This window comes from Morone saxatilis, unplaced genomic scaffold (assembly GCF_004916995.1).
Source record: "Morone saxatilis isolate NCDOM2014 unplaced genomic scaffold, NCSU_SB_2.0 Contig16, whole genome shotgun sequence".
Lineage (NCBI taxonomy): Eukaryota > Metazoa > Chordata > Actinopteri > Moronidae > Morone > Morone saxatilis.
Window position 1 is genome coordinate 28,198,973 of NW_023339718.1, and position 14,739 is coordinate 28,213,711.

Below are 14,739 nucleotides of genomic sequence, written 5' to 3' on the forward strand. Positions count from 1 at the left end.
TATTCACTTCACCAGTTAGTGGTCATAATGTTATGGCTGAACGGTGTATATTCATTTATAAAATGTCATAGTTCAAGTTAAATACTTCTTATTTTTCCAACAGAAACTTGAACTGGGCTGTTCAAATGTGGTTTGACACTCAGATCACAGCTTTGTACAGTTTCAGCTTGTCAGCAGTAACCACGTTTTTTATGTATCTAACTTATGAATTCTAGTGTAATGTGGCATTAAAAAGCGATCACTGTAGGACTTCTTCAAATGCCACTTCTTCATTTTTATCTTGTTTCTCAGTAATGTGAAGTGTTATATTGCAAAAAAAACAACATAACAGTTGTGGATGTTAAATGGGGCACAATGAAAAGTACAAAGTCAGGTGTCAACTGTTGAGATACAAAATTCAACATCGTATCTATTTTCATATTCCGTCAAGTCAAAATGAAGACTAATTTTTTGACTGTGTCTCTGGCTGATGCTAAATATAGTATATAGTACTGATAAGTAACATGATACAGTCAGCTATAAAATTGTACACCAGGATATCATAATGGTAGATACACACTTTATTAGTCCCAGTGGGAAATTTTACTGTTAAAGCAGCTTACAACAAACAATAAGAATAGTTTAAAGTGGGTCATTTTTTCTGTACATATATATATACATGTGCAATAATAATTGTACAGTGGTGGCCAAGTAATGCAAAATGTAATGCAAGAAAAAAATTATGGACACCTTGAAGGGCATTATCTCACTTACACCATGGTCACATGCAAAAGAAAACAAAACAAGATCATTAATTTATATTTTCATGCATACGTTTTTATGCAGTGGAAATATTTTTCACTACTCCAGTAAGTAGGACAAAACATAAGCTACGGTTACACTGCAGGCAAAAGTGGCCCAAGTCTTATGCTCATACAGTATGTGAGTCAGATCTGTTTTTTATGACAGTGTGAACAGCACAAAACCCATGGAATCTGATCTTTTCAATTCATATTTGAGCAACATTTATATGTGGTCCTAAATTAGATACAGATCTGTGTATGACTGTTATGTCACTTTATATCGATATTTGTTAATTCTGCACTGGTGAGAGTAACTCGGTGAATACATACATGGAAGACAGCTGTGATGGAGGTAGCCAGTGGATGGTCAGTGACATGTTAGAACTCACTAGTATTTGGGGTGACACTTCTATATATGCAAAACTTTAGGGATTGTATAGTAACTGGTCTGTGTTTGCTTCAACTCTGCATCCACACCCCTCCGTACAAAAGTAGCAGCCATTGCTTTAGACAAAGCCATAATTAGAAATTTGACTATCTTTTCCTCATCCTCATCCTTGTTATCATCTGCTCACAAATATATTGGCTTCCACTTACCCTCCATGCAAGCGCACAAATAAGGTAATTGGGTGCAGGGGACAGATTGGAATTGGGCGGCAATGTAAAAAAGATATTACTTTTTTTCATTCAATTTATTTTAGCACAATAATTAGAATGGTGAACAGTTTCAATAAGGAGTCCTATATCAGGAATTGATGGACACTTTACTGCCAATCAGAATTGAGTATTAATCCACACCATGGTGTTCTGTTTACCCGATTCAAATTTTTGTATTTACTTTGTTTTGTATAAAAAATTATGCACTATATACTGCAATTTTTGCAGTAACTTTAGAAAACTGTTGCAAAAAGATGATATACATAGAAGTAGTGGATGCAGACACTGAGAGAGGACTATTGTGGACAGGCTGTGATATAGGGTTAAACAAAACACACAGTACATACAGTACTCCTTATTATTTGCACTGGAAAACATGGAGTTAAAATTATGTGAAGTAGTTACTTTACAACACTTCTGGTACTGAAACAAAATTTTTGTATAAAAGTATAGTTTTTATAGAGTATAAAAAGGCACAGACTGTAGATAAAGTGACTGTCTCGAACTTCCAGACGGATTAATTTCACCACATGTAAAGATAATGTGCACACATGCAGATCTACAGATGGGGAAGATTGTTCAGAAAAATCTGTAGATCTAAATAAAATGTTCAGGACAGAAAATCTGTATTTCTAGCAAATCAGAGGATAGTTAGTTGTACAGCAGTAATACTCATTCTCAAGATTATTGTTTGACCAATTGTTCCCCACTGGTCATCTAAATATGACCTCAAATTATATACAACTTGTATTTGTGTTGGTTTACTTGGCTTATAAATAGGCTTTTAATGACTCTTTTTCTACCTGAGATATTCTTCAACCAGCCCAGGTAGCAGATGTCATCTCGGCAGTGATTCATCAACTGGACTTTGTGACCAGTGCTGCTTTTTGAATCCTAATAAGTTAGGAATTATCATCAGATAAGATTTGAATCATCTACAATATCACATGCCTCTTATTTAGCATTAACTTTTTTAACTTCTAACTTCAAATTAATCAAACCCAAAAAAGAAAAACAGGTCTATAAACTTTAAGCATCAGATGTCTGACAGCTGTTTGATTTGTTTAACACCTCTGCTCTGGGTAGCATCCCAGCTTCTTCAACCAGTCTATTTTGGAGTACTGGGAGAAGGATGGGAATAGTTTCAGACAAAAGACCAGAGCCTGTGCAAAAGTACGTGATTTTCTATCTTGTGTTTGTGGTCCTGATGGTCTGGACTGATTGGTACTGCTGACGCAACTCTCAACAGAGATGAGAAGAAGACAAGATGACTCACTTGGTGTCTACATCAATTATCAGATCTGGAAAAAAAGATGCATTACAATGCATTGTTTTATTCTTTAATTTGAAAATTCCTTACTTCTCAGTATTAGTTAAGCTACTTGCACTGATCACCCATAACATGGGCTCCCTGGTGGTCATAATTTTATGTAGCCCCTATACTGTTATGCCACTAAAAACAACTACTAACAAAAGACCGGTAGTCCTTCCTGGCTACCTCTCCTCCTCACCGTGCTGTTGGTTTCTGCCGTTGTTATGCTGTAGACTATCCCGTGGACATTCCTGGGGTGCATATCGCTTCTTCTTACTCTGGACAACTTGTGCTTTCGGTCATAAGCCAACGTTAGCTCTGTGCTAGCACTCTTCAAACAAGCTCGCTAGTTTATAACTGACAATAACTTGGATTCCCTCTGCCTCACTGAAACCTGCACAAACCCCTTAACTATTTCTCACTAAACCAGAGCATTCCCACAGGATTCACATACATTGATCAACCTCGTCCGGAGGGATGGAGAGGTGGTGTTGCTGCCATTTACAGAAAGGACATTAAAACAACCACCATCTCCATTCCTAATGCTCATTCTTTTGAACACCTCACCTTCAAACTCACTGGCCACACTTCCCTGTTCACAGCTAGTATCTACCACCCCCCTAAGCCAAACCTGGAACTGCTACAATGCTTCAGCTTCACTCAAAACATTGACTTCCCCACTCACACCCTGGACCTGGTCTGCTCCACTGGTCTCACAATACATCAACTCTCCAGCCTCAACCTCAACATCTCTGACCACCTGGCAATCACTATGGTCACCCCCATCCCAAAAGACAAACTTGAAAGAAAACTGGTCTGACAGTGCATCTCCAATCCTACACAGACTACCTACAGCAATACAAAGACACTCTCACCACTGCCCAATCCACCTACCACTCACATCTTATACACTCCCGCTCTACCAACCCCAAGGCTCTCTTTTCCACCATAAACACATTTCTCAAGCCCTGTGACAACAGCTCCAGTTCCTTCACAGTGGACAAGTGTAACCCTTTCCTCTCATTCTTCCAAACAAAAATCAATACAATCAACAGCAACCTGACCACCTCCCCAGCCCTCTTCTCACCTAACCTCTCCTTACTACTCAGCCCGTTTCTCCCATGAAGCTCTCCAACTTCATGGTAGGAATAAAAAGCTCCACTTGCAGCTTGGATGCCATCCCATACAATCTTGTTAAGGAATGTTTCCCAGTCACCTCTTCCCTCAGCACTGGTTCCCCAAACACAAACAGGCTGCTGTCACTTCCATTCTTAAAAATCCTTGTCTTAACTCCCAACACCATGAGCAAAAAACAGATCCAATTTAAAGTCCTTCTCTTCACTCACAAAGCCCTCAACAACCAGGCCTACCTCACAGATCTGCTCCACTGCCAAACTCCTTCCCGAAGCCTCCGCTCTAAAATGGCCCCTCAGGGGCCCATCAGACCGACGCCCCCCCACACACACAAACACATTCCAACGACCAATCGCAAACCCTATAGGCCGACCTCTCCTGTTGGGCCACACCCAAACACCATCTATCGAGCATACCAATACCCCACCCCCCACGGCGGAAAACCTCCACAGAGCGCACCCCAAACCACAATACTCTGCTCCTCTTCATTACTCACCGATACACATCGCGTACCCACCGACCTAATTTCGCACCATGCTACAAAACCACTGCACCGTTGTCTTGCAGGCTAGCATCCTCCGACGCAGGGGCCGCCGCGGGAACAGCTCACATACAATAAAATCACACATTGCTCCGCCGCCGCCCGCCTCGCACCCTCGGGGAACACATTAGCGCACTACCCGGTATTTTTTTACTGCACGTCGCACCAGTGCCACCAACATACATACCATCCACCACTAGATCTCTACAGCGAACCACAACCTAGGGACACCTCACAGTGCTTCCACTGCTGCTCGCGTCGCCTAAATACTAACACTAACCACCCAGCGCCAGCCAGCAGAATGCACACATTCAGGCAATCCCGCCACAACCGCGCGGCCAACCCACCGCACACCCATCCCCCCCCACCTCACCCCTCGCACCGCCCCCAACGTCTCGCTCCCTCACGGCTTCTCCTCGCCCTCTCTAACCCACAGGCAGTTTTTCATCGCCCGCCCGCCCTCCGCACACGCCCTGGACTTCGCTCTCATCCCCCCCCCGGTCGGACTACCTCTTTGGGTCCTCTGTAACAATATACTGCTTATAAACTCCTGGACCGTCTCCGGTTCTCAGCACCCTGCCTCCATACTTCTGAAAGCTGTCCATCCTGAGATACACTCTCTTTCCATCGCCAACCCTTGGCCGTCCCTATACCACAAATTAAATCTTAACCATCTGACCATTCCGAACACATACCCCACATGGCCACTCCTCATCCGCACCGAGGCCGCAATGACTTGCCAGAAAACAACACTGATACTGCCGACAACCCTGATGTACCTCCCTTATACCAACCAGCTCTATTCTAGCACCCCTCCACTGCTACCACTCCCTTCAAATACAACCCACCAGCTAGGATGCGGCCGCTACCTTGAGCTCGTATCTGAACCTACTCTGCCTCATGCTACCGCTGCTTCACGCCGGTGAACGTTTCCCATCGGAGATCTAAACACCACTGCCAAGTCTATGTAGGACCGCTGTCTTAGGGTCGGCGACCTCGGTTACAGAATATCACTGAACGCCTTAGTGGACCTAATTGGCACCACTCCTTATCCCGAGCACCCACTTCTCCTGTTCTTACTGGCTGACACTTCACTGACCCAATTCCGACACACCCCGGCACCGCTTTTCCACATACCCGAGTCAGCAATAGCAAACTTTTCATCTGCAGTCTTGCGACCTTTCTGAAACTTGTACTCGACCCAACCTTTCTGACAACCTTTGAATCCAATCAAAACTCCTCCTACCGGAGCGTGTTTCGCTCTTAATACACCACTACACACCGATGCACAAAAACTTCTCCAGAAACTGCTAAATTCAACGAACCTGTCCAACTCTCCGATACCACACCCACCACAGATGCTACAGTCACCAAATACGCGCACAACATTCTAACCCCATCAGCAATTCTTCCTTTTTTTAGCTGATAGTGTCTCCAACTTTTGACAGCTTCGGCATCCTCACGTATATTCCCCCCTAGGACCAAGTTCCGCTTCAACACCCAAACCCCACCATCATCCAACCCGCGAAAATCGGGCCCCAACAAACGTTACAGCAAAATTTCACACTGCACTCCTCGCGACGCCCCACTGACACGAACACCGCCCTTCAATGTAACGACGGCACAGCATACAGCACACCACTTTTAATCCATCCCAATTCTAAAATCGGCCGAACTTCCACCTTTGGGTGTTGGGATACTGGCTCCCCACCATAGCATTCTTCTTGTCACGTCAGGCATACCAGGCTCATATAACACTGTAGTCCCGCATCTTCTTAATGCCATATCGGTCGCAACAGGAGCGCCCCATACAGTTTAGAGTGAGTACAGGAGCCATGGGCGATGTAGCGTCACGTGTGGGTGTCTCGGCGGGGGTCAGAGCAGACTTCGGGTGTGGGATGGTGATCGAGGAGAAATGGGATAAGCCAGCATGACTGTGTCGACAGCTGTGCACAGGTGGGTTGACCGAATCGAAGAAACTGCGGTTCCCGTTAATGAGGGGGTACATGGGGTTGTTAGTTGAGGAAGTGGGTATTAAGCGAAGGAGGAGGGAGAACGTGTTCGTTCCTTAAGGAGTTTCGGTAAACGGTGAATGCAAAATCCAGAGCCTGAAGATCGAAGGAACTAGATGTGTGATTTGTTGTCGGATTAGAGTTAGGCATTTGCTTGCTTTAAGAAGGAGAAGCATTAGTTTGTGTCGTAAGAGATAAAGACGATGGATTTGTGTGGTGGGATGGGAGGAGGAGTGTGGGGCTGTGGGGGTGGATGAAGTTAGAAAGCAAGGCGCGGGGCTGCGTGGTGTGCGTTCGATGAACAAAAAGGGATGGCGTGGGTGTTCAGCCACTTTTGCTGCGGCTTTTCTGACTGGTGTGGGAGCGTGGGGTAGGCGGTGCAGTTGGAGGGATGCTTTTCTCTCAGCGACGTCAGGCGATGATTTGAGAGGAAGCCACGGGAGTAGAGGCGTGCGGTGGGCTGGACAGCAATTACTGTTCTTTGGTGAGGCGACGTTGAGTGCTCAGCAGAGTTGTTCGAGGGGTGGTGGATGGGTATATGCGCGGGAGTCCTGTTAGTGGTATAGTGACGGCTGTTTCTCGTTAATGTTTCTTGGTGAGGGTGGTGGTGTAGAGGTTTTATTCAGACAGGGTTGCCCGATAAGAAGGCTTCGCGAGCGAAGGACTGTGGTTGGCGCCTTGCTGGGCTGGCTGATTGGTAGTTAGAGTCAGGGATGTTTAGTCGTGGGGGCGAGTACATTAGGCAGGCTAGTGTCGCGGGTGAGTGTATGGTGAGTGAAAATTTGTTGAAAGAGTGGTAAAATGAGGGAATAAAAGATGGTCTGATGTGAAAGTAGAAATGCTAAAAAAATAGGTATTGAAAAGGTGGAGGAAAAGAGATAAAATGGTATAATGGGAGTAGAGTGAGTGATCTATGATGTGAGTGTGTAGAGTTACAGGTGGTTGTTGGGGGGTAGTAGGCATAAGTAGGGTAAACAGGGAAGGGATGAATGAGAGAGGATTGATGAAAGAGCGAAGAAAATGATTGGTCGTTCAGATCGGAAGACCGATGTGGAGGTGCAGGTCAAACGAGCAATGCGCACGAAGAGCGAGGTGCAGGTTTTTGGGGCGCAGTGTCGAGGAGTGTCCGTTGGAGCAAGGGTGGGTGTGGATGTGAGTGTTTGTGAATGCTTAGGTTTCCGGTTGCGTGGGGTTAGCAGTTTGGACGCGTTGTGGGTGGATGTATTATGTGCGTGGGGTAAGTTTATGGTGTGTTTTAGTGTTGGCTTGTATGTTCTCTGAGATATATGGTCGTTATAAAAGTGGATTCCTCTTATGTTTCTTCAGTTTGTATTTCAAGTTGTTGTTTGTTTACTTTATTCTTTGTGTGGTGTGGTGTTTTGGACTGCTTCAGAAATGTTCTCTCATGTTGGTGTGTGTTTATAAATTATGTTCTCATATGTAATGACTAGGCGAAGTGGTAGCACAAAGTCTGTTCGTATTTTTGATCTAGCGTGTATTTTTTTATTTTAATTTTTTTATGAGGTTATAAATAAGAAAGTGGTGTGTTTGAGTGTTGTGGATAGTTATTGGATGTATTGTGGTGATATGTATGGTTGTTGTTGTAAAGTGTTTGGAGGAACTGTGGTTTGGTGTGTGGGGGGATGTACAGAGTGTTGGTGTGTGGGATAAGTGGAGGTTTTGCGTATTGATGGGATTCTGTGCTGCTGGCAGGAATGTAGCAGGAGGTGCCACTGTGGGGTGAGGAATTGTGTTAGTTGTTACCGGTGATGTGTAATGCAAGTGTGATGCTTTGAATTCTGGTGGTAAGGCAACATCTTCAGTGGGCTGTGTGTGTGAGTTTTTAGGGTGGATGGGTTGGGGTTGGGTGGGTATTAGTGTGAAGTGATTTTGTATGTGTGGTTGGATGATAGTGAGAGCGGTCAGTTATCAAGAGCTATTAAGATTGGGATTATAGATATGGTAAAGATTAGTCTTGCTATATTCATGGGTAGTTTCTGCGTTAGTGGTGGGGTTTCCAGGTTAAGGATCAATTATGATTTTATTCGATGTGCTGTGTTTTCGATGTGTATCTGTTTTGATGAGTGGTATCATTGATGCGGAACGCATCCGGATGAGCGGGACAAGAGGAATGTTCAGGCTTCGGCTGCGCTGGATATATCCCACACTCATGTTCTTATAGTGTGTAGTGTCACTGTAGTAGGTTATGTTAGGTGTTATGTATTTGGGTAAGATTATTACCGACAGTACTGATTATGATTATTCTACGCTGCTCATTGTTTGTCCCCCATCTGTGCTGTTCGTCGGTCTTATCATCTGCTTGATCACTATCCATCATTCGTTATCATCATATGATGTCTTCTTGGCCTGTGCCACCGTCGTGTCTGTCTGTCGGTGGTCGTTGCTCTCTCGTCTGTCTGCTGCTTGGTCTTCTCTCGTGTCGTCTCTCTCTCGTCTCTCGTCGTCTCTCTCTCGTCTGGTGTCCCGGCCCCCAAGCTGGGTCAAGGGCAGGATGACCAGCCCACCTAGAGCCGAAGGGATCGTGTCCGTAGCGTTCTTTAAAAGGCAGTTTTTCGGTTTGCCCCTGGTGAAATTGAAGTTGAACCCGACTCGACAGGTTTCTTTTATGTATTTGTGTATTGATGAATTAATAATCGAGTGTATTCATGTTTATTCTCATGTATGTGCGGATAGGTATGTGTATGGCTGAGACGGTATATTGGGCATTTACGTGAAAATGGCAAAGGTAGTTGCAAGTGTAGAGATACTGCTTATTTTTGCCAACAGGCAAACGTGAACGGGGTTGTTCAAATGGGGGGTTTGGGGGACACTCAGATCACAGGCTGTGGTACAGTTTGGCAGGGGTGCTTGTGCAGCTAGTAGATCCAGCGTTTTTTTGATGTATCGTACTTTATGAGGATGTCGTGAGTGTAAGTGGTGGCATAAGAAAGCGGGATCGACTGGTAGACGTTCGTGTCAAATGCCACTTCTTCATTTTGGTTATCTTAGGTGTTCGTCTGGAGGGTAATGTGAAGTGGTTATATTGCAGAAAAAAACGAACGTATAGACAGTTGTGGATGTAAATGGGGGCGAGCGAATGAAAAGGTACAGAAGTCAGGTGGTCAAGCGGTTGAGGATACAAAATGGCGGAACATCCGTGATGCCGTGATTGTGTGCAGGTAGTGTCGTCGGTCAAGTTCAAAGATGAGGAGGCTAATTTTGGTCTTGCACTGTGTCTCTGGCTGGATGCTGAGGAAGTTATAGGTGTGAGTTATGAGTAGGGGCTGAGGGTAAGGTGTGGGAGTAACGTAGTGGGGGGAGGTGAGGGCAGTCAGCGGTAGTGAAAATGGTGGGTGTGAGCACGCAGGGGGATTGATGCATTGAGGATTGTGTAATGGATGGGCGCGAGTGGGGCAGGTGTTTTGATTGGGGGAGGGTGCGCCAGTGTGGTGTAGAGGATGGTGGTTGAGCGTGGGTTAGTAGAGCGGAGGGGTCGTGTGGAGGCAGGGGGACAGAGGAGCAAGGGGGGAGAGAGGATAGGTTTAGATGAGCTGGTGAGTTTTGTTGGCGGTGTGAGGCGAGTGGTTATATGGAACTGATAGAGTGTGGCGAGGATAGAGGTAAGTGGGTGTGACAGTGGGGCAGGGGGAGTAATGGCGGTGCAAAACGGTGTTAAGGTGGGGCAGAGAGAGGAAAGGGGAATTAGTGGAGGGCACGCTTTGAGGGAGGGTGGGGGGGAGGTGGGGGTTGATCGTCACTGGGGTGTGAGGACGGGATGGGTCACATGCAAGAAGAAGAACAAAAAAGGGCAAGATAGTTAAGTTTGATATTTCGATCGAATACGGGTCTTTTATGCAGTTGGAGTGAATTTTTTCGGAGCACTCCGAGGGGTAAGTAGGGAGCGAGATGAACATAAGCTAACGGGTGGTACAGCTGCAGGCAAAAGGTGCGGCCCAGAGTGGTTCTGGTTGGATGCTCATAGCGAGTGATGTTGAGGTCAGATGCTGTTTTTGGGATGAGCGGTGTGAAGCAGCACGTGAAACCAGTGGAATGCTTGATGCTTTTGCAGAGTGCGATAGAAGGTGGATTTGAGGCAGACAGGTGTGGTATGATGTGTGCGCGTACGAATGTAGAGTGACAGAGGTCGTGGTTTATGTACTGTTATGGTGCAGGTCTTGATAATGGATATTTGGTGCGAAATGTCGGTGGCGCGACTTGGGGGTGAGGAGGTAATCGTCGGGGGGTGGTTGAAGAGTGAGGCGAGTGACGGATGGAGAGGCAGCGTGTGAGTTGAGGGGTAGCCACGGGGGGTGGATGGGTCAGGTGAGCAGGTGTGTAGAGAGCGTCGAGGCGTGAGGTATTGTTGGGTGACGAGCGTGTCGGGTGGAGTATGATGCATGAAACTTTTAGGGATGGTGGGGTGATGAGTAGACTGGGGTGGGGGGTGGTGTCTGTGTTTGGTCAACTCTGCGGAGCCGACACCCCTCCGGCTAGCAGGAAAGTAGCGAGCCGGAGTTGCTTGTGAGAGGTCAGAGCGCAGTGAGGATAGAAAGTTTGACCTAGTGCTTTTGCTGCATTCGCTGCGAGTCGCTTGGTGTATCATGGGGCTGCTGCGGACAGAATATTATTGCGCTTCCACGGGTGAACGTCCTCCATGAAGCGCACAGGAGATAATGGTGTAACTTGGGTGGCAGGGGACAGGATGGGAAGTTTGCGGCGGCAATGTAAAAGAAGGGATGTATTAGGCTTTTTTTCATTCATATTTATGTTTAGCGACAGAGTAGAGTGTAGAAGTGTTTGTGAACAGTTCGGTCGAATTAAGGAGTCGTATTAGTGCGGAGGAATGTGATGGACACTGGTTAGCTGGGCAGGATGCAGAAGTGTGAGGTAGTTGAATGCACCGACGCATGGGGTGGTTCTGTGGGTTACGGCCGATTTCAGAAGGTTTTGTGGGTGATGTTGAAGGCGTTTGTTTGTTTATAGAAATAAGTAGTGCGACGGGGGGTGGGTGTGGGGTATATAGCGTGGCAGGATTTTTGCGGATGTATACGTTTAGGAGAAAGCTGGTTGGCGAGGAAATAGGATGGAGTTGATAGGCATAGGAGAGTTTAAGTGGATGGCGAGACACTGGAGGAGGGAGGGTGAGTAGTTGTGAGCAGGCTGGTGGAGGTATAGGTGGTGGAAAGGCAAAACGACGAGAGCGGAGGTACATAGCAGTACTTCGGGCTGTATTGATTTGCCAGCTGGGAGAAAGCATGGATGTTGAGAGAGGATGTATGGAGGAGTAGGTTGTGAGGGCGGTTGTGAGTCGAAGCAGCTTGGCTGGGGTGAGCTGAAGACAGAAGAGGGTGGGTGGGGGGTGTGTTGAGGTGAAAGAGTAGTGAGTTGTGGTGTAGTAGAGTAAAAAAGGCGACAGGACGTGAGATAAAGTGACGTTGTCTGCGAAGGCTGTCCAGACGGGAGTGTGATTCGACCACATCGTAAAGGGATTAAGTGTGCAGCAGCATGAATCTGAGCGAGATGGGGGAAGATGTGTGCAGAAAGATGGTCTGTAGGATGCGTAGTAATGAAAATGGTTCAGGAGCAGAAAATGGCTGTAGTTGTTTCTAGGCAAGGATCAGGAGGATAGTTAGGTGTGGGTAGCAGCGGAGGGGAGGGGGGAATACTGCATTGCTCAGAGGATTATTGTTTGGACCATGGAGTTGATGTCCCCACTGGGCGTCAGTGCTTGAAAATGATGACCTCAAAGGTTATATACAAGGGCTTTGATTTTGTTGTTGGTTTAGCTTGGCTTTAGTAAATAGGCTTTTAAGGGACTCTTTTTGCTACCTGAGATATTCTTGCAGACCAGCCAGGTGGTGAGCGGAGGGTGGGGTGTGTCAGGGTCTCGGGCAGTGGAGTTCAGTCAACGTTCGACTTTGTGACCAGGCCGTGCTTTTTGGGGAATCGCGTAATAAGTGTAGGAATTAGTCATCAGATAAGATGTGGGAATGCATCGTGACACAGGTAGGTCAGCGGAGTGGCTCTTTATTTAGCCATGTAGACTTTTTTAACTGTCGGGGTAACTTTCAGAATTAAGTCGAAAAGCCCAAAGAGGAAGAGAAAAAGGCAGGTCTAGTAAGACTTTAAGGCAGTCCAGAGTGTCTGACAGGCTGTGTTGGAGTTTGCTTTAGACAGCCTCTGCTCCGTGGGTAGGCATCCCGAGCGTCTGTGCAACCGAGGGTCTGATTTTGGGAGTACTGGGTGGGAGGCGAAGGATGGGAAGTAGGTGTGTCAGACAAGAAGACAGAGGCCTGCTGCAGAAGGTACGTGATGTTGTCTGGTAGTGCTTGGTGGGTTTGTGGTCCTGAGTCTGGGAGCTGAGGTTGGGGTAGGGCTCTGGGACGCAGACTCGTCAAGCGAGAGGATGAGAGAGAAGGACATGAGAGTGAGGCTCACTTGGTGTACGTACATCAGGGAGTTATGCAGGAGTCTGGAAAAAGAGAGTGCAGTGGGGTACAAGTGCAGTTGTGGTTTATTCTTGCTAGATGTTGAGAAGGGAGTCGCCTTATGCTTCTCAGACTATTAGGTTGAGAGGGGGCTACTTGCAGCTGAGTTCGACCCCTGTATAACATGGGCTCGCCTGGGTGGTCATGAGGATGGTTTATGTAGCCGTGCCGTATAGCTGTGTATGCCACTAAGATAACAAGCTAGCTAACAAAAGAGCGGTAGTCGCTGTGGCCTGGCGCGTGTACCTCTCGCTCACGCGTGCTGTGGTGGTTGGGTCTGCCGGGGTGCCGGGTGTGTTATGCGTGTAGAACGGTATCCGGTTGGAGCATTGCCTGGGGGTGCAGGTATCGCTTCTTCGGTTGACTGCTGGAACAGAGCTTGTGCTTTCGTCTAATGGCCGAACGGTTGGAGGCTCGGTGTGCTAGCGAGCTCTTCAGAGAGCGGAGAGCGGTCGTAGTTTGTGAAGTGAGTCGTAGAGTAGGAGCTTTGGTGGGATTCCCTGTTGGCCGTCAGGCTGAGGAGACTGCGCGATCGGAAACGCGCTGGGGGTTAGGAGGTAGTTGTGCTCACGTGGAAGAGCCAGGGAGCATTCCCAGCAGGATTCAGGGCAGGCGTTACGATGTGGAGTCGAGACCTCGGTGGTGGGGGGGCGGGGGGGACAGGGATGGAGGAGGTGTGTTGCTGCGCATTACAGAAAGGAGCACTTATAAAACAACCAGCCATCGTCCATTGCCGTAGGATGCTCATTCTCGTTTGAGACACGCGTCACCGTTCAGAACGTCACTTGGCCAGCACTTCGCCTGTTCACAGTAGTATCGTATCCAGCCGCCCCTAAGCCAAAGGCCTGGAAACTGCGTACAATGCTTCAGCGCAGGCTCAGAAACAGTTGACTTCCGCCACTCGACACCCTGCGAGCCTGGTGCGGCTCCAGCCGGTGCTCACATGATAGCATCGAAGCATCTCCGGCCTCAACTGCTCAACATCTCTGACCACCCGGCAAGGTCGGACTATGGTCCAGCCCCATCGCCAGGATGGAAGGACGAGAACTTGGGAAAGAAAAGCTGCGGTCTAAGCAGTGGCAGTGCTTCCGAATCTGCGTGAGCATGACTGACGGTTACATGCAATACAAAGAGCAACTCTCGACCACTGCCGCAATCGCATTCCTACCAACGTGCACTTATCTGTATACTACTCGCCGTCTACCAACGCCAAGTGCGTGTGCTGGTTTCCACCATAAACACATTTCTCAAGCGGCGCTGGTGGAGCAGACAGGGCGTCCGAGTTGGCGTCAGCAGGTGGACAAGTGTAACCGGCGTTTCCTCTCAGTGTCTTCCAAACAAAGGAATCGAAGTTATGCAAGTCAACAGGCAATGGCTTGCCACCTCCCCAGCGCCTCTTCTCACTCTGAAACCTCCTGGCCATTAGCTACTCAGCCCGTTTCTCCCATTAGCTCTCGCAACTTTCGGAGGATGGTTAGGAAAAGAAGCTCCAGCTTGCAGCTTGGGATGCCATTCCGTCATACAATCTTGTTAAGGAAGGTGTTTCCGGAGTCAGCGCTCTTCCCGTCAGCGACTGGATTCCGCCGAAACACAAACAGGCTGCTGTCACTTCCATTCTTAAAAGATCGCGGGTGGGCTTAATACTGCCCAACCACCATGAGCAAAGAAGACAGATCCAGATTAGAAGTCACTTCTCTTCACTCACAAAGCCCGTCAGGACAACCAGCCTACCTCACAGATCGTGCTGTCACTGCCCAAACTCGCTTCGTCGAAGAGCCTGCGCGTGCTAGAGGAGATTTGGCCCCTCAGGGGG

At 47.5% G+C, this 14,739-nt stretch overlaps 1 protein-coding gene across 1 annotated transcript in view; it reads right to left on the minus strand.

Moving 5' to 3' along the window:
• The window catches only part of arid3c (AT rich interactive domain 3C (BRIGHT-like)), a 47,742-nt gene that overhangs the window by 26,876 nt on the left and 6,127 nt on the right, over positions 1-14,739 (minus strand). The window contains exon 3 of the mRNA XM_035658739.1: positions 4,937-4,965. Coding sequence (XP_035514632.1) covers positions 4,937-4,965 — 29 coding nt within the window. The remainder of the gene's footprint in view (positions 1-4,936; positions 4,966-14,739) is intronic.